This window comes from Triticum dicoccoides, chromosome 4A, assembly GCF_002162155.2.
Source record: "Triticum dicoccoides isolate Atlit2015 ecotype Zavitan chromosome 4A, WEW_v2.0, whole genome shotgun sequence".
Classification (NCBI taxonomy): domain Eukaryota; kingdom Viridiplantae; phylum Streptophyta; class Magnoliopsida; order Poales; family Poaceae; genus Triticum; species Triticum dicoccoides.
Window position 1 is genome coordinate 248,755,939 of NC_041386.1, and position 19,375 is coordinate 248,775,313.

The window sequence follows — 19,375 nt, forward strand, 5'->3', positions numbered from 1 at the left end:
TTACTAGCGGTGATTTGCCTCACTTGTTGAAGCACTTCGCAATCCTCCCGAGCCTGGGTCATGGCCTCCTTATAGGCCGAGCTCGCCATTGCAAGCTCGGAGGATAGCTTGTCCTTTCCTTCCTGAAGGGCGTCATGCTGAGATACAGCCCCTTCAGGTCTTCTGCGACCTCCATGCCCTGGTCCGCATGCTTCCTGCCAACCTCTTTCTCCTGGGCCAGCTCTTCGCTGGCCTGCTTCACGGTAGCCTTCTGTTTCTCGATGTCCTATCGAGCCTTTTGCAGCTCGGACCGAAGCATCTCAAGCTCCAAGGAGGAAGCTATAGATAAATTAATATATGATTTCAAACTCAATGAATCTACATCATCAACTTAAGTACAGTTTTAAGGTACTTAAGCTTTTGGTATTTACCTTGAGCCTGCTTCATCTGGTTCTTAAGTAGATACATGTCCTTCTCGGACCGATCAAGCTTATGGTTGAGCTCTTTCAAGTTGGATGTTGACACCGAGGCCGAAACCTGAGAAAGACACTTTTAGTTATCTCGAATGACATCGATCCCTTGATCGGCTTTGTCAATCTGATGAGGGTCTTGGGGGCTACTGTGTATTCACTCTCATTTATTTTTTCGTTCCTCACTAAGACGCCCGAGTAAGATCTTTGTATCTAACTCGGGGCTTGGGGGATGCTATGGTTTACACTCATGGTACACGTCTGCAGTGCTATAGGTCTTCAGACAAGTTACTTTTTACTTATCCATTGAGGGCTGCTAGATATATCTAGTGCTAATAGTGTAACACCCACGATGCGGCTATATCTCACACGTGTCGGAGCACGACTTAGAGGCATAACCGCATAGTAGGCATGTCGCAAGAGGGGTAATCTTTACACATCCCATGTACTGAATAAGAAAGGGATAAAGAGTTGGCTTACAATCGCCACTTCACACAATACATAAGTATAGCATTACATCATCCAGAATACAATCAAGGTCTGACTACGAAACCAAATAAAGAAAGACAACCCCAAATGCATAGATCCCCGATCGCCCCAACTGGGCTCCACTACTAATCGTCCGGAAAGGAAACATAGTAACGTCATGAATCCTCGTCGAACTCCCACTTGAGTTCGGTCGCGTCCCCTGCCCTGGCATCATCGGCACCTGCATCTGGTTTTGGAAGTAATCTGTGAGTCACGGGGACTCAGCAACCTCACACCCTCGCGATCAAGACTATTTAAGCTTATGGCTAGGAAAAGGTAGTGAAGTGGATCTGCAGCAAGCACTAGCATATATGGTGGCTAACTTACGCAAATGAGAGCGAGAAGAGAAGCAAAGCATGGTCGAGAAGCTACAAAGATCAAGAAGTGATCCTGAAACTACTTACGTTCAAGCATAACACGAGACCATGTTCTCTTCCCAGACTCCACCGAAAAGAGACCATCATGGCTACACACGCGGTTGATTCATTTTAATTAAGTTAAGCTTCAAGTTTTCTACAACCGGGCATTAACAAATTCCCATCTGCCCATAACCACGGGCACAACTTTTGAAAGTTCAAAACCCTGCAGGGGTGTCCCAACTTAGCCCATCACAAGCCCTCACGGTCAACGAAGGATATTCCTTCTCCCAGGAAGACCCGATCAGACTCGGAATCCTGGTTAAAGACATTTCGACAATGGTAAAACAAGACCAGCAAAGCCACCCGAATGTGCCGACAAATCCTGATAGGAGCTGCACATATCTTGTTCTCAGGGCACACCGGATGAGCAAGACGTCGGGTTGGCATAGACCCTGGGTGCCTAAGGGGCGCCGGTCATCGCTCAGGTTGGACCAACACTTAGAGAAGCACTGGCCCGGGGGGTTAATAAAGATGACCATTGAGTCCGCGAAACCTAAGTGAAAAGGCTTAGGTGGTAAATGGTAAAACCAAGGTTGGGCCTTGCTGGAGGAGTTTTATTCAAGGCGAACTGCCGAGGGGTTGCCATTATAACCCAACCGCGTAAGGAATGCAAAATCAAGGAACATAACACCGGTATGACGGAAACTAGGGCGGCAAGAGTGGAACAAAACACCAGGCATAAGGCCGAGCTTTCCACCCTTTACCAAGTATATACATGCATTAATGTAAACAAGATATAATAATGATATCCCAACAATAATCATGTTCCAACAAGGAACAAACTCCATCTTCACCTACAACTAGCAACGCTATAAGAGGGGCTAAGCAAAGCGGTAACAATAACATAGCCAAACAACGGTTTGCTAGGAAAGGTGGGTTAGAGGCTTGACATGGCAATATGGGATGCATGATATAGCAAGTGGTAGGTATCGCGGCATAGCAAAAGAGCGAGCAACTAGCAAGCAAAGATAGAAGTGATTTCGAGGGTATGGTCATCTTGCCTGCAAAGTTCTTCGAGCTGACGAAAGCTTGATCCTCGTAAGCGTACTCAGCGGGTTCCTCGATCACGTAATCGTCTCCCGGCTCTACCCAAAGCAAGAGCACAAGCAAAAGAAACCACAATCAACCACAGTGCAATGCGCAAGCAACATGATGCAAAACATGACATGATATGCGGGATGTGCTATGCAATGCATATGCGTGCTCCGAAAGGAAAAGATTGAACCAGGCCTCAACTTGGCAAACCAAGTGTGCCGCTGGAAAGATGAGTTGATTTCGGTCAAAATCGATATAAAGATCACCGGAATCGGATGCACGGTTTGCAAATGGCAGGCAAAAAAATGGCACAATTCTGCGATTAACAGCACGATGCCATCTAGAATGCAACAAAAAACTAAGCTACTGCACTCCAACATAGCAACAAAGCACATGGAAGTGATCTACTCAAGATGCTTGACAAAATATGAACACTGAGCTATAGCTAAATCACACAAGAGCTGGTTCAAACAAGCATGACAAAAGTGCAAAAGATATCAGCTTCACAGACTTGGTGAAAATACTAACATGCCAGGAATAATATCAGGAAGCCATGTATAGAGCAAGCAAACAACATGCTATAGGAAGAGAACATAGCAAAAAAAGTCATGGCATGAATCTACTCAAAGCATATAACAAAAGTCCCTTACTGACCATAAGCAAAAAGGGCACAGAAAATATGATGGCACCCATGTAAACATAGCAAGTTTCGTTAACAGGTCCAAACTTAGCAGAAAACTGGACATGGCATCAAAAAAATTATGAAGGCATGTTTGCGAGCTCGATTCACTCATCACAAGGCATTGCATGACAAGCTAAGCATACTACCAGAAAGAAGACATGTTCATGAAGCTAACCAAAGCAAGAACAAACTCATAGCATGCATGGATCAACTACAACAACCTTGGCAAAATTGATTAACACATAAACAATCTGCCAGAAACATTTTATAGGAAAAGTAGAGCAAGATTGAGTCATGCTAGGGCACTCCATAAATGCAAATAGGGGCATGGATGGATAGAGCACAACCATATGTCCAAATCATCCTTACTGAACATACTCAAAAGAAGCATGGATCTCTCTGTAGCAACACGAATACATGGCATAAAAAATAACAGCAGGGAAATGACTTAGTGAAATTCTAAGTCCCTGAAAACAGCAATATTACGAGAGCTACTTTGCATGCTTGTGCTAGTCACCACATTGATCACAAAAATACATGGCGTACACCCCTATAAAGATGGCATGGCATAGCCCAAAACACATGTAGAGCTCAAGCCCATATGCAACACCCAACAAATGTGGCAAAAGTGGCAAATGCTCATACTCTGCTAAGAATCAGCACCTAACATTTTATAGCACTCTTGCATTAGTGATTTGGGCATCAATATGGACTCAAACAAGCATGTCACAATGAAATGAAATGAAGAGCACATCACGATGAACATGTTGATATATTGCACGCCCAAAACGGAGTTGCGAGCAGGAAGCTATGCTAGCTCAAACAAGTGCACACGAGATGAAAAATACCGGGACTTAGTGGAAATTTTGATGTCAACCTTAGCTTCAGATCAGATCTAGGGTTGGCACGAACAGCGAGGTTTGCCGGAGTTCCTGCCGGAGAAGTACGCGAGGAGGAGGCCGGGGCTGGGGAAGAGGTCGGCGAGCTCCGGGGAGCTCGCGGAGGAAGCGGTTCCGACCGGATCTCGCTAGATCCGGTGCGGCGGAGGCCGGGCAACGGGGAACTTGTCGGGGCGAGGCGGCGGACGGCGACCGGAGCTGGGTGGCGCGGCGACCAGCGTCGGATGGGCAGCGACGGAGCGGCGGGGTCGCCCTCGGGCGGCGGCGGCAGGAAGGGGGCCCTGCGGGCCTCGGCAGCGCGCGGGTCGACGGCGGACACATGGCACGATGCCACTGGCTGCGGGCGTGTCCGGCTGGGACGGACACGTCCGGTGGCGGCGGGGAAGGATTTTTAGGGTTTGGACTGCGAATTTCGAAGGGGGAGGTGTTTATATAGGTAGAGGGACCTAGGAAAGTCCAAATGGAGTGCGGTTTTCGGCCACGCGATCGTGATCGAATGGCCGAGAGGATGGAGGGGGTTTGGATGGGTTACTGGGCCAATTTGGAGGGGTGTTGGGCTACAACACACATGAGGCCTTTACGGTTCCTCGGTTAACCGTTGGAGTATCAAACGGACTGCAAATGGCACGAAACTTGACACGCGGTCTACCGGTGGTGTACCAAGGCCGCTTGGCAAATCTCGGTCCATTTCGAGAAAGTTTAACATCCGCACAAAAAGAGACAAAAGGGGGCGCCGAAGGACGTAGGAGTGTCAGATTGCAAAACGAACAATGGGGAAAATGCTCGGATGCATGAGACAAACACGTATGCAAATGAGATGCACATGATATGAAATGCATGACATGGACAAAATGCAAAACGAATACAAAACCCAACCACGGGGAAAACTCATAACTTAGAGCCGAAAATGGCAAGAGTTGGAGTACAAATATGGTAATTTACATCCGGGGTGTTACAACACTCCACCACTTCGAAAGGATCTCGTCCCGAGATCTAGGACTGAACGAACTCTGGGTATTCGGAACGAAGGTGGTCCTCGCGTTCCCAGGTGGCTTCTTGGTCAGAATGGTGTGACCACTTCACTTTTAGGAATTTGATAGACTTGTTGTGAGTCTTGCGCTTAGTTTCTTCAAGAATAGCAACAGGATGCTCATGATAAGACAGGTCTTCTTGGAGATCAATCTCTTCGGAGTTGATGGTGAGGTCAGGAGTCTTGAAACACTTGCGAAGCTGTGACACGTGAAACACGTTGTCGGAGTAATTGGACACGGATACCCCGAAGACGGCAAGATGATATTTCAAGACATCGGGGCTAGCAAAGCCCCTCAGTCTGCCTGCCGGCTGCCAACTGCGCCAACCAGCCGGCTGCCGGTTGCGCCAACCAGCCGACTACCGACTGCACCAACCAGCCGGCTGCCGACTGCGCCAACCAGCCGGCTGCCGACTGCAGCCCGACCCGGTACCGATGAGACAGATGTACCCGAGCACTATTCACGCGTCATCTCAGTCATCATGTATAGTGTCACTTGTCCCCTGGCACTATTTATGAAGTGACACAGGGGACAAGCATGACACCCCACCATGCCTTGCCCATGCCACCACTTAGCTTAGATGATAAGCTAGCCACACTATATATATGAGCATCCATCCATCCATCTAGGATGAGCACACACCCCCACACTCACACGCGCCACATCCATTTTGGCCACAAGGCCACTCACGGCCAAGAGCCACGGCCATACTTGGCCACTAGAGCCGGCCATGCGCATGCATATACGAGATCAGATGCCCTTGGCACTGATCTCAGATACAGCTCCAGGAGCAACTCTATAGCAGATATACCAGATACACTCAGACATGCAGCATTAGGAGTATTATCTCTACGGAGAGCTCCGAAGCTGGGTAAACCACCGCGTGCTACTCGCATACCTGCTCCCGGGCCTATCAGCAGCAGTCTTACCCACACACTAAACCCTTGTGGCATCTGTCGACTCGCAAGCCCCCCGTGAGAAATACCACGATAGTTGGCGCCCACCGTGGGGCGGTACTACTACTATGCTACCACGCTGCTGCTGGTTTCGCTGTCCGGGCGGGACCCTTTTTTCTTCATCGCCTCCGCCGCGGCGTCGCGCCGTCTCTCCGGTAGCGCTCGGGGGCTCGACATTGACCCGCCCCCGGAGCGGCCGCGAGGGGTGGCGCGTCCTCGCCGTCGGCCTCTTCGTCTTCACCACCGCGGCGTCGCGCCGTCTCTTTGATAGCGGTCTGGGGCTCGATATCGACACGCCCCCGGAATGGCCGTGAGGGGCGGCGCGTCCTCGCCGTTAGCCGCGCCTTCGTCATCAGCACCGCAACGTCGGCCGTCAGTCCGCGCGCGTGCCGCGCGCGGGCTTCGTTTCGGTCGGCCGTGGCCATCCACGCGCTGCTCGCGTTTGCTTCCCTCCGCGTTGCGGCTTGCTCCGGCCAAAACACACGCTCACTCCTCCATATATCATCTATGCTTGCTAGCTAGATGCTAGTCACCAATGGTCAAACCATTGACCATACACTACACAGATACTACCCAGACCATTCTCATACACGAGACAGACAATAGTCAGATATTACTCAGACTATGCCCAGACAATGCTCGAGCTTTGAGCAGCAGCGACGGGCGCTTGCTCCGTCCCCAGCATGACTGGACTGCTGCGCCCATGTGCAGGGCCGGGCTGCTGCTCCGCGCCTGCGTCCCGCGCGCCGGGCCTCCTCCCGCGGCGTCCCTGCTCCCGTCCGGTTCGACGCCTCCCAGGCGCCGGCTGCCGGGTCCGGCCTCCTCCGGCTCCGCCCACTCGCCCGGCCTCCTCCGTCCGGCTCCGCGCGCGCCTCCGCAACCCGACCGCCTCCGTGTCCGTCCGCTTGGTCGCCACGGGCCCGCCTCCGCCTCCTTGCCGCCACAGCCGCTCCTGTGCGCTCCTCTGCGCCGCTCCAGCCGCCCCTGCGCGCCGGCTTCGCCCGTGTCGCGTGCCCGACCCATGGCCGGGCCCCGCGCTAGCCCACGTCGCTCGCCCCACGGCCGGCTGCCCATCTCCCGGCCCCGGCCATCTCCGCCACGCGCCGCACCGGCTGCCTCCCCGGCCGGCTGCTCCGCTCCCGCACCAGGATGCCGAGTCCCGCGCCTGGTGGCCTTCCAGCTCCGCTGGCTGCGCCCACCCTGCATCGCCCCCAGCCGGCCGCTGCTACAAGCCGCCTCCTGCCCTGCACGCCTCGCGTCGCCACCTCGGCGCCAGCCTCTCCAGCACCCGGCCCGTCTGGTTATGCCTGCGCCGGGCCCAGCTCCGGCCTCCGCGCCCGCCGGCTGCTGGCCTCCCGTGCCGGATCCGGCCCCCGCGCCCGCCGGCTTGCTGCTCCTGCCAGCAGCCGGCTTCCGCCTGCTTCCTGGCCTGCCGGCTTCTGCCGCGACCCAGACGCCGGCTGCTGCCGCCCCGCTCCTGCCGACTGCTCAGGGAAGGGGAGAACAGAAAGAAAGAGCCGGCTGGGTCAACACAATGCGCCAGTTGTGCAAAATAAAAAATAAAATGAAGAGCTGTGTCCGACTACTCAAAGCCGGTTGGAAGAGAAAGACAAGGCTGGCTTGATGAAAAGAGGTGGAGGCGGCTGCGCGTGTACGAGCTGGCTAGAAAAGTCAAGGCCGACTCCCCATCGAAAAAAGAAAAAAGAGAGAAAGAAGGGTCCGGCTCCCCGTGTGAAGCCGGTTAGAAAGAAACGAGAAGAAAAAGCTGGCTAAAAAAATAGTGGACGTCCAAGAAACGAAGCAGAAGAAAGAAATGTGCGTCCTACCGCTGGCTGCCTAGGCCGGCTGCAAAAATCCCGACTGCTATGTCGGAGTCTGCCTGTCCAGCCGGCTGAAGAAGAAAAAGAAGAAGAGAAAGTAGTTGCCGGGAGATCCGGCCCGACTGCTCAGCAATCGGCCCGAATCTCGGGGGCTACACCCAGCGGGTGCGCTGACGCGCCCCCACGAAGAGAAGACAAAGTAGTTGCCGGAAAATCCGGCCCGACTGCTCAGCAGTAGGCCCGAATCTCAGGGGCTACACCCAGCGGGTGCGCTGACGCGCCCCCGTGAGAAAGAAGACAAAGTAGTTGCCGGGAGATCCGGCCCGACTGCTCAGCGGTCGGCCCGAATCTCGGGGGCTACACCCAGCGGGTGCGCTGACGTGCCCCCGCGCGAGAGAAGACAAAGTAGTTGCCGGTAGATCCGGCCTGACTGCTCAACAGTCGGCCCGAATCTCGGGGGCTACACCCAGTGGGTGCGCTGACGCGCCCCCGCGAAGATTGCAGACAAGAGAAGAGTTTTGTCCGGCTGTCAGCAGCCGGCAGAAAAAAAGGGGCACTGCAAGACGCCTCGCCGCCTGGCCGGTCGATCCTGACCAGCCGGGACCCCCCTTCGAGCACTCGGAGGCTCGAAGGCTTCACCCAGCGGGTGCGCCGACGTGCTCCGCGAGCGCCGAATCGCGCCGGCTGTCTTCGACGACCGCGCCTACACGAAAATCAATGTGAGATCCTCACCCGCATATTTTTTGCACCACGCAAGCATGCATAACCACGAGCGATACTCGGGGGCTGTCTCCGCATTTTATTACAGTAGCATCACTATTCGCCTCGGCGCCAGCCAGAGTTGGCCCGGGGGCTGGCCGCTTGGCCTGAGACGTTAGTTCCCACAGACGGCTTAGTACCGTGCACGGTACCAAAGGCCCACTCTTAGACATAGACCGCAGAGTGGCTGTCCGACTAGCAAGAGTGAACGCTGGAGGCCACCCACGCGAAAAACGCCCGGGAAGAAAAACGTTCAGGCGACCCGACCGTTTCCTTTACAAGTATCTACTCGGTTGAATCTGCTCCCAGACTCTGAGTACTGTACACTCCACTTCGCGGCCCACTCTCAGCCACAGACTGCAGAGCGGCTATCCGGCAAGCAAGAGCACAAGCCAAAAAGTGGAGGGAACATGAAAAAGATTGAAGGGGGCTCGGACGAAACCGAGTCGACACCCTCCACATAAAACTTGCAATACTAAAAGCAAGCATATGATATATTTGCGTGGACTAACTTTGTCCTTTTTATGATCATTTCCATGAACATTTGCCAAAAAACCTCCGCCCAACTTTGCCAAGTTGCCCGGAGGCTTGGGGGCTACTGTCGGAGTAATTGGACACGGATACCCTGAAGACGGCAAGACGATATTTCAAGACATCGGGGCTAGCAAAGCCCCTCAGTCTGCGTGCCGGCTTCTGACTGCGCCAACCAGCCGGCTGCCGACTGCGCCAACCAGCCGGCTGCCGACTGCAGCCCGACCCGGCACCGACAAGACACCGACGAGATGGATGTACCCGAGCACTATTCACGCGTCATCTCAGTCATCATGTATAGTGTCACTTGTCCCCTGGCACTATTTATGAAGTGACATAGGGGACAAGCATGACACCCCACCATGCCTTGCCCATGCCACCACTTAGCTTAGATGATAAGCTAGCCACACTATATATATGAGCATCCATCCATCCATCCAGGATGAGCACACACCCCCACACTCACACACGCCACATCCATTTTGGCCACAAGGCCACTCACGGCCAAGAGCCACGACCATACTTGGCCACTAGAGCCGGCCATGCGCATGCATATACGAGATCAGATGCCCTTGGCACTAATCTCAAATACAGCTCCAGGAGCAACTCTGTACCAGATATACCAGATACACTCAGACATGCAACAGTAGGAGTATTATCTCTACGGAGAGCTCCGAAGCTGGGTAAACCACCGCGTGCTACTCGCATACCCGCTCCCGGTCCTATCAGCAGCAGTCTTACCCACACATTAAGCCCTTGTGGCATCTATCGACTCGCAAGCCCCCCGTGAGAAATACCACGACACACGTCGTGCACATTTGCAAAGTTTGATGGAAGCTCAAGTTGATAGGCGAGATCGCCTCTTTTGACAATGATCTTGAAAGGACCCACGTATCTAGGGGCAAGCTTCCCTTTGATACCAAAGCGACGAGTGCCTTTCATTGGAGAGATGCGGAGGTAGACATGGTCTCCTATCTCGAAAGCTAAGTCACGATGCTTGCTATCATAGTAACTCTTCTGGCGCGATTGCGCGGCTTTGAGATTTTCACGGATCACTTTACACATTTCTTCAGCTTCTGTGATTAAGTCATTGCCAAGAAGTTGGCGTTCACCAATCTCTGACCAATTAAGAGGAGTACGACACTTTCTGCCATAGAGAATCTCGAATGGGGCCTTGCCCGAACTCACTTGGAAGCTATTGTTGTAGAACTCGGCATATGGAAGACAATCTTCCCACTTCATACCGAAAGAAATGACACAAGCCCTGAGCATATCTTCAAGAATTTGATTTACTCGCTCGACTTGTCCACTAGTTTGAGGATGGAAGGCTGTGCTGAAGCGAATGTTGGTGCCCATGGCCTTCTGGAAGGAATCCCAGAACTTAGAAGTAAAGATACTTCCACGATCTGAAGATATCAACTGTGGAATGCCGTGCAAAGAGACAATCCTGGAGGTATATAGCTCTGCCAACTGAGCTGCTATGATAGATTCTTTGATATGAAGAAAATGAGCCACTTTAGTAAGCTTGTCGATGACAACAAAGATAGCATCATTTCCACGCTTGGACTTGGGAAATCCCATCACGAAGTCCATCTCAATGTGGTCAAACTTCCATTTTGGAATGGCAAGAGGTTGGAGGAGACCAGCTGGTCGTTTGTGTTCTGCTTTCACTGTTCTGCAGACATCACATTCATTCACAAACTATGCAATTTCTTGCTTCATTCGAGTCCACCAATACGACTGCTTGAGGTCATGGTACATCTTCGTACTTCCAGGATGAATAGATGGGAGTGAATTGTGAGCCTCGTTCATAATGAATTTACGAAGGTCACCTTTAGGAACAACAATTCGATCCTTGAAGAATAGAGTATCTTTGTCATCAAGGCGATAACACTTGTACTTGGGTTGGCTCTTGGCAATCCCATTCTTCACCTTCTTTACCATTGCATCAAGAATTTGAGCCTCACGAATCTGATCTTCCAAAGTAGGAGAGACTTGGAGGTTGGCAAGGAATCCTGGGGGAACAACTTGGAGATTAAGTTTGCGGAAAGCTTCACAAAGATCCGGTTGGAAGGGATTGAGAATTAAGCTGTTGCAGTAAGACTTCCTGCTCAAAGTGTCAGCAATGACATTGGCCTTGCCTGGAGTATATTCAATACTCGGATTATACTCTTGAATCATTTGAACCCAACGAGTCTGCCTGAGGTTGAGGTTGGGCTGAGCGAAGATGTACTTGAGACTCTTATGATCAGTGAAGATGTCCACTTTCCTTCCCAACAACAGATGTCTCCATGTTAAAAGAGCATGGACAACTGCCGCCAAATCGAGGTCATGAGTGGGGTAGTTCTTTTCGTTGGGCTTCAACCGGCGAGAGGTATAGGCCACAACTTTCTTCTCTTGCATTAACACATCACCGAGACCTTGCAGGGAGGCATCACAGAAAACTTCAAATGGTTTGGATTCATCAGGAGGAGTCAGAACTGGAGCTGTGACTAACTTGTCTTTGAGGGTGTTGAAAGCCACGTCACATTCAGGCGTCCAGACATACTTCACATGCTTCTGGAGGAGGTTGGAAAGAGGCTTTGCAATCTTAGAGAAATTCTCAACGAATCTTCGACAATAGCTTGCAAGCCCAAGGAAACTACGGAGCTGCTTGACATTCTGAGGCGCTTCCCAATTCACAATTGTAGACACCTTCTCAGGATTAACAGCTATACCCTTGGCGGAGATGATATTTCCAAGGTAGAGAACCTCATCGAGCCAAAACTCGCACTTTGAAAACTTCGCATAGAACTGATGTTCTCTGAGTTTGTCCAGCACCAATCTCAAATGCTTGGCATGATCCTCCTTGTTCTTGGAAAAGACCAAAATATCATCGAGATACACCAAGAAGAAATCATTTGTGTAAGGGTTGAAGATGAAGTTCATCATGCGAGAGAATGTTGGAGGAGCGTTGACAAGGCCGAAAGACATGACAGTGTATTCATAGGAACCATAGCTTGTTCTGAATGCTGTCTTGGGGATATCTTGTTCACGAATGCTAATCTGATGATAGCCCATACGGAGGTCAAGCTTAGAGAATACTTGAGCACCTTTGAGTTGCTCGAAAAGCTCCTTGATGTTGGGAAGTGGGTACTTGTTCTTTATGGTCTTCTTGTTCAATGGACGATAGTCGACGCAGAGTCGGTCCGTGCCATCCTTCTTCTTGACAAAAAGAACACCACAACCCCATGGAGAAGAGCTCGGTCGAATCAGACCCATACGCTCTTGTACATTGAGTTGTTTCTTCAGCTCCTTCAACTCTTCTGGTCCAAGCTTGTAAGGACATTTGCAAACAGGTTCCGTGCCAGGCTTAAGATTGATGAAAAATTCAACTGGCCGGTGAGGAGGCATTCCTGGAAGCTCTTCTGGAAGGACGTCTTGATATTCACAAACGACTGGAATCTGAGAGATGGCATTCAACTCCCCCTTCTCATTGAGAGAAAACAGTCGAATGGTATCATCACGAGTGGCATAGATGATCACATCCTCAGACGAGTGTGTCAATTGAATCTGCCCGGCAGCACAATCAAGCTGAGCCTTGTGCTTAGAAAGCCAGTCCATGCTGAGAATTAGATCAATATCCGAGTTACCAAGGACCATTGGAGAAGACAGAAATTTATAATCTCCCATCTTGATAGAAACATCCGGAGCCATCATTTTGGTGTTCATGAACAAACCCGGAGAGGAAACCGCTATCGGCTTAGGCAAATCGACAGTATGCAAATCATGCATGGGTGCAAAAGGCTTTGATATGAATGACAAAGATGCACCAGTATCAAATAAGACTCTTGTAGGAATATCATTAACAGGAAGATTACCCATGATCACTTCTGAAGAGTCCTCTGCCTGAGCTGTGTTCATCATGTTGACCTTTGCAGACTTGGGATTATGCTTGACCACTGCATTGCTGGCAGATCTCACAGGAGGAGGAGGCGGAAGGCGCCTCTGGTTGAAGCATTTGTTCACGTAGTGCCCTTTCTGCTGACACTTGTTGCAAGTAACCCCTGAGAGTGGACGGTGATACGGAGCACTTGACCTTGGAGCATGAGATGGAGCTTTGTTCTGATAGCCTAGGTTGGGTGGGTGGGAAGATCCATTGCCACCTTTGCTCTTCTGCTGATAAGGCTGACGGAACGGAGGAGGAGGAGGCAACCGGAACTTTTGCCGCTTAGCTGCCACTTGAGTTGAAGAAGACGATTGAGTTGCATCCCTGACTCTCTTCTTAGAAGCATCGCACTTGAGCTGAGCAGCCTCTTGCTTTAGTGCCATGTTGTAGAACTCATGATACTCGGCCGGCTCAAAAAGCACGAGAGCTAGTTGCAGATCTTCTCTGAGGCCACCTCTGAATTGATAAATCATGCTCTTCTCGTCAGGGACGTCTTGTTTGGCGAAGCGAGCGAGCCTCTGAAACAGGATGATGTATTGGTAAACAGACATGCTGCCTTGCTTGAGATTGCGGAACTCCTCACGCTTACTCTCAGCAACACTTTGAGGAATGTGGTGAGGTTTGAAGTTTCGGCGGAAATCATCCCAGGTAATCACATGACCTCCTCTGGAATCTTTGTATTGTTGATACCACTCAGTAGCTTGGTCTTTGAGTTGGAACGAAGCAAACTTGACAAAGTCTTCAGGCCTGACATTGCTACACTCAAAATGTTTGCAGATATCCACGAGCCAATCGTCAACGTCTGTGGCCTCGACACAGTTACTGAAGGACTTCAACTGGTTTGCGAGGAACTGATTGAGGGTAGCAAACTGAGCTTGATTGTTGCCTTGGCCGTGATTTCCTTGGTTACGCTCTTGCAAGAGTTGCAAAAGCATCTGCGTGTTGGCATTGGTGATGGCCATGACAACTTGCCATGCCTCCGGAGGTGGAGGTGGTGGCGGAGGTTCCGGATTCTGACGCATTGGAGGAGCCATCCTGAAGAGGGTGACATCCGTTAGCATCTTGAAATACATATATTCAAGCTGAATCAATGGATCGAAATTGCAACATATAGCTTTAACATTCGAACAAGGATGAACAAATGAATTCCAAAGTAAATGATCACACTTCCATAAAGTTGAGAAGCCACTTAAATAGAGATAGAAGAATAAAATCAACAAGGTACGGATATGAACAAATAATTGGTAAGGATTACCCAATCACAAACCAAATATCTGTAGGAAGAAATACTAGAGCTACATGAATTCCCACCTATGAAACTCCCAAAACTTTTTGGTTATGCAATCAGGTGTTGGGGATACAGGGGAAGCATAATATCTCACCCAAAACTAGCTAATCCTACATCCAGCGGTATCCATCCTTCAACACATAACCAAGAAACCTTCGGAAATCATTTACCTCAACCTTCGAAAAGCATCCGTTATACGAGTTATGGCAATACTCCAGAACTCCCGCCCTAGTACTGGGTGGCGTCGAGGTTATCTCACCAACAACTGCGTAAAAGAGATTTTTGATGTCGGCGAACTCAGGTATTCCAGAACTGCAACGATAAAATTGTGACGACAACACCTCGGAGCTCAACTCCCTGGGACACTGCCACAACTCCTAAATGTTAGGAGGCACCAAGAACAATGTTCTCGTCACAAAACCATCGGAACGATTCCAAGATACCCGCGTGATCCTAATTTTTTTAGTGAAATTTGAGAAGAGAAGAGTCAAAACTCTACGCCAGGAGGCCTCACCAGAGCGACGAAGGGACTGAGGAGTAAAAAGAATCCTACTCTCCAATATATATAATCCTATAAGACTCAAAACATTTTTCTAGACTCAACAACGTCAGCGATTCGATCAAGCAGGGGGCTCCTAAGTCGGGGAAGGCTCTGATTACCAACTTGTAACACCCACAATGCGGGTATATCTCCCACGCGTCGGAGCACGACTTAGATGCGTAACCGCATAGTAGGCATGTCGCAAGAGGGGTAATGTTTACACATCCCATGTACTGAATGAGAAAGGGATAAAGAGTTGGCTTACAATCGCCACTTCACACAATACATAAATATAGCATTACATCATCCAGAATACAATCAAGGTCCAACTATGGAACCAAATAAAGAAAGACAACCCCAAATGCATAGATCCCCGATCGCCCCAACTGGGCTCCACTACTGATCGTCCGGAAAGGGAACATAGTTACATCCTGAATCCTCGTCGAACTCCCACTTGAGTTCGGTCGCGTCCCCTGCCCTGGCATCATCGACACCTGCATCTAGTTTTGGAAGTAATCTGTGAGTCACGGGGACTCAACAATCTCACACCCTCACGATCAAGACCATTTATGCTTATGGGTAGGAAAAGGTAGTGAAGTGGATCTGCAGCAAGCACTATCAATATGGTGGCTAACTTACGCAAATGAGAGCGAGAAGAGAAGCAAAGCACGGTCGAGAAGCTACAAAGATCAAGAAGTGATCCTGAAACTACTTACGTTCAAGCATAACACGAGACCTTGTTCTCTTCCCGGACTCCGCCGAAAAGAGACCATCACGGCTACACACGCGGTTGATTCATTTTAATTAAGTTAAGCTTGAAGTTTTCTACAACCGGACATTAACAAATTCCCATCTGCCCATAACCGCGGGCACGGCTTTTGAAAGTTCAAAACCCTATAGGGGTGTCCCAACTTAGCCCATCACAAGCTCTCACGGTCAACGAAGGATATTACTTCTCCCAGGAAGACCCGATCAGACTCGGAATCCCGCTTACAAGACATTTCGACAATGGTAAAACAAGACCAACAAAGCCGCCCCGAATGTGCCGACAAATCCCGATAGGATCTGCACATATCTCGTTCTCAAGGCACACCGGATGAGCAAGACATCGGGTTGGCATAGACCCTGGTTGCCTAGGGGGCGCCAGACATCGCTCAGGTTGGAACAACACTTAGAGAAGCATTGGCCCGGGGGGGGGGTTAAAATAAAGATGACCCTTGAGTCCGCGAAACCCAAGGGAAAAAGGCTTAGGTGGCAAATGGTAAAACCAAGGTTGGGCCTTGCTGGAGGAGTTTTATTCAAGGCGAACTTTCAAGGGGTTCCCATTATAACACAACCGCGTAAGGAACGCAAAATCAAGGAACATAACACCAGTATGACGGAAACTAGGGCGGCAAGAGTGGAACAAAACACCAGGCATAAGGGCGAGCCTTCCACCCTTTACCAAGTATATATATGCATTAATGTAAACAAGATATAATAATGATATCCCAACAATAATCATGTCCCAACAAGGAACAAACTCCATCTTCACCTGCAACTAGCAACGCTATAAGAGGGGCTGAGCAAAGCGGTAACATAGCCAAACAACGGTTTGCTAGGAAAGGTGGGTTAGAGGCTTGACATGGCAATATGGGAGGCATGATATAGCAAGTGGTAGGTATCGCGGCATAGCAAAAGAGCGAGCAACTAGCAAGCAAAGATAGAAGTGATTTCGAGGGTATGGCCATCTTGCTTGCAAAGTTCTCTGAGCTGATGAAAGCTTGATCCTCGTAAGCGTACTCAACGGGTTCCTCGACCACGTAATCGTCTCCCAGCTCTACCCAAATCAAGAGCAATAGCAAAAGAAACCACAATCAACCACGGTGCAATGCGCAAGCAACATGATGCAAAACATGACATGATATGCGGGATGTGATGTGCAATGCATATGCGTGCTCTGGAAGGAAAAGATTGAACCAGGCCTCAACTTGGCGAACCAAGTGTGCCGCTGGAAATATGAGTTGATTTCGGTCTAAATCGATATAAAGATCACCGGAATCGGATGCACGGTTTGCAAATGGCAAGCAAAACAATAATGGCACAATTCTGCGATTAACAACACGATGCCATCTAGAATGCAACAAGAAACTAAGCTACTGCACTCCAACATAGCAACCAAGCACATGGCGGTGATCTACTCAAGATGCTTGACAAAAGATGAACACTGAGCTACGGCTAAATCACACAAGAGCAGGTTCAAACAAGCATGGCAAAAGTGCAAAAGATATCAGCTTCACAGACTTGGTGAAAATAACATGTCAGGAATTAACATCAGGAAGCAATGCTTAGAGCAAGCAAACAACATGCTACAGGAACTGAACATAGCAACAAAAGGCATGGCATGAATCTACTCAAAGCATATAACAAAAGTCCCTTACTGACCATAAGCCAAAAGGGCACAGAAAATATGATGGCACCCATGTAAACATAGCAAGTTTCATTAACAGATTCAGACTTAGCAGAAAACTGGTCATGGCATCAACATAATTATGAAGGCATGTTTGCGAGCTCGATTCACTCATCACAAGACATTGCATGACAAGCTAAGCATACTACCAGAAAGAAGACATGTTCATGAAGCTAACCAAAGCAAGAACAAACTCATAACATGTATGGATCAACTACAACAACCTTGGCAAAATTGATTAACACGTAAACAATCTGCCAGGAACATTTTATAGCAAAAGTAGAGCAAGCTTGAGTCATGCCAGGGCACTCCATAAATGAAAACAGGGGCATGGATGGATAGAGCACAACCATATGTCCAAATCATCCTTACTGAACATACTCAAAAGAAGCATGGATCTCTCTGTAGCAACATGAATACATGGCATAAAAAATAACAACAGGGAAATGACTTAGTGAAATTCTAAGTCCCTGAAAACATCAATATTACGAGAGCTACTTTGCATGCTTGTGCTAGTCACCACATTGATCACAAAAATACATGGCGTACACCCCTGTAAAGATGGCATGGCATAGCCCAAAACACATGTAGAGCTCAAGCCCTTATGCAGCACCCAACAAATGTAGCAAAAATGGCAAATGCTCATACTCTGCTAAGAATCAGCACCTAACATTTTATAGTACTCTTGCATCAGTGATTTGGGGGTCAATTTTTACTCAAACAAGCATGTCACAATGAAATTAAATGAAGAGCACATCACGATGAACATTTTGATATATTGCACGCCCAAAACGGGGTTGCGAGCAGGAAGTTATGCTAGGTCAAACTAGTGCACACGAGATGAAAAATACTGGGACTTAGTGCAAATTTCGAAGTCAACCTCAGCTTCAGATCAGATCTAGGGTTGGCACGGACAACGAGGTTCGCCGGAGTTCCCGCCGGAGAAGTACGTGCGGAGGAGGCCGGGGCTGGGGAAGAGGTCGGCGAGGTCCGGGGAGCTCGCGGAGGAAGCGGTTCCGGGCGGATCTCGCTAGATCCGGCGCGGCAGAGGCCGGGCTACGAGGAACTTGCCGGGGCGAGGCGACGGACGGCGATAGGAGCTGGGTGGCGCGGCAACCGGCATCGGACGGGCAACGGCGGAGCGGCGGGGTCGCCCTCGGGCGGCGGCGGCGAGGAGCAGGCCCATAGGGACCGGATCTGGGCCCTGCGGGCCTCGGTGGTGCGTGGGTCGGCGGACGACTTGTGGTGCGATGCCACTGGCTGTGGGCGGCGGGGCGGGCGTGTCCGGCCTGGATGGACACGTCCGGTGGCGGCGGGGAAGGATTTTTAGGGTTTCGACTGCGAATTTCGGAGGGGGAGGTGTTTATATAGGTAGAGGGAGCTAGGAAAGTCCAAATGGAGTGCGGTTTTGGCCACGCGATCGTGATCGAATGGCCGAGAGGATGGAGGGGGTTTGGATGGGTTATTGGGCCTCTTTTGAGGGGTGTTGGGCTACAACACACACGAGGCCTTTACGGTTTCTCAGTTAACCGTTGGAGTATCAAACTGACTGACTCACTACAAAAAAAAGACACATCCGTGACATTTTGGGCCAAACGAATTTTTTTCTGTCATACAGATGACACTTCTATGACGATAATTGGGACAAAACCCGGTATCATCATAGATGTGGTGGGCTCCTACTTCTATGACAAAAAATCATGACAGAAAATGGGCTTTTCGTCCTGGGCGGACCGGAGACGCAGCTGCATGACATTCTTTGGGCCGTCCATGACAGAAAAAACCGTGGTAGAAGCAAGAGGGAGGAAAATTTCGGGGAGTTCCCGGTTACGGTGGGAGGTCGGGGGCCGAGCGATGCGTGTTTCTCTCATACATGTACGCGCGTGTGTGCGAGGCGTTGGCTCTAACTGAACCCGAGCGAGGCATTGGGATCTAAATGAACCCGAGCGATTGCACTGCAGGCTATGCGTTACTGAACCCGAGCGATCGACCGATGCTTGTTAACTGAGCCCGATGGAGCGATTCCTTCGCTACTGCTGCTAACTAAATTCGATCGATTG

General features: G+C 50.1%; 1 protein-coding gene across 1 annotated transcript in view; it reads right to left on the minus strand.

The window, feature by feature from the left end:
• Window positions 1-265: 265 nt before the first annotated feature.
• Window positions 266-19,375, minus strand: part of LOC119283493 — a 102,103-nt gene continuing 82,993 nt past the window's right edge. Inside the window, exons 6-7 of the mRNA XM_037563019.1 lie at window positions 411-516; window positions 266-318 (exon numbers count right to left, since the gene is read on the minus strand). Of these exons, the coding sequence (XP_037418916.1) occupies window positions 266-318; window positions 411-516 (159 nt within the window). The remainder of the gene's footprint in view (window positions 319-410; window positions 517-19,375) is intronic.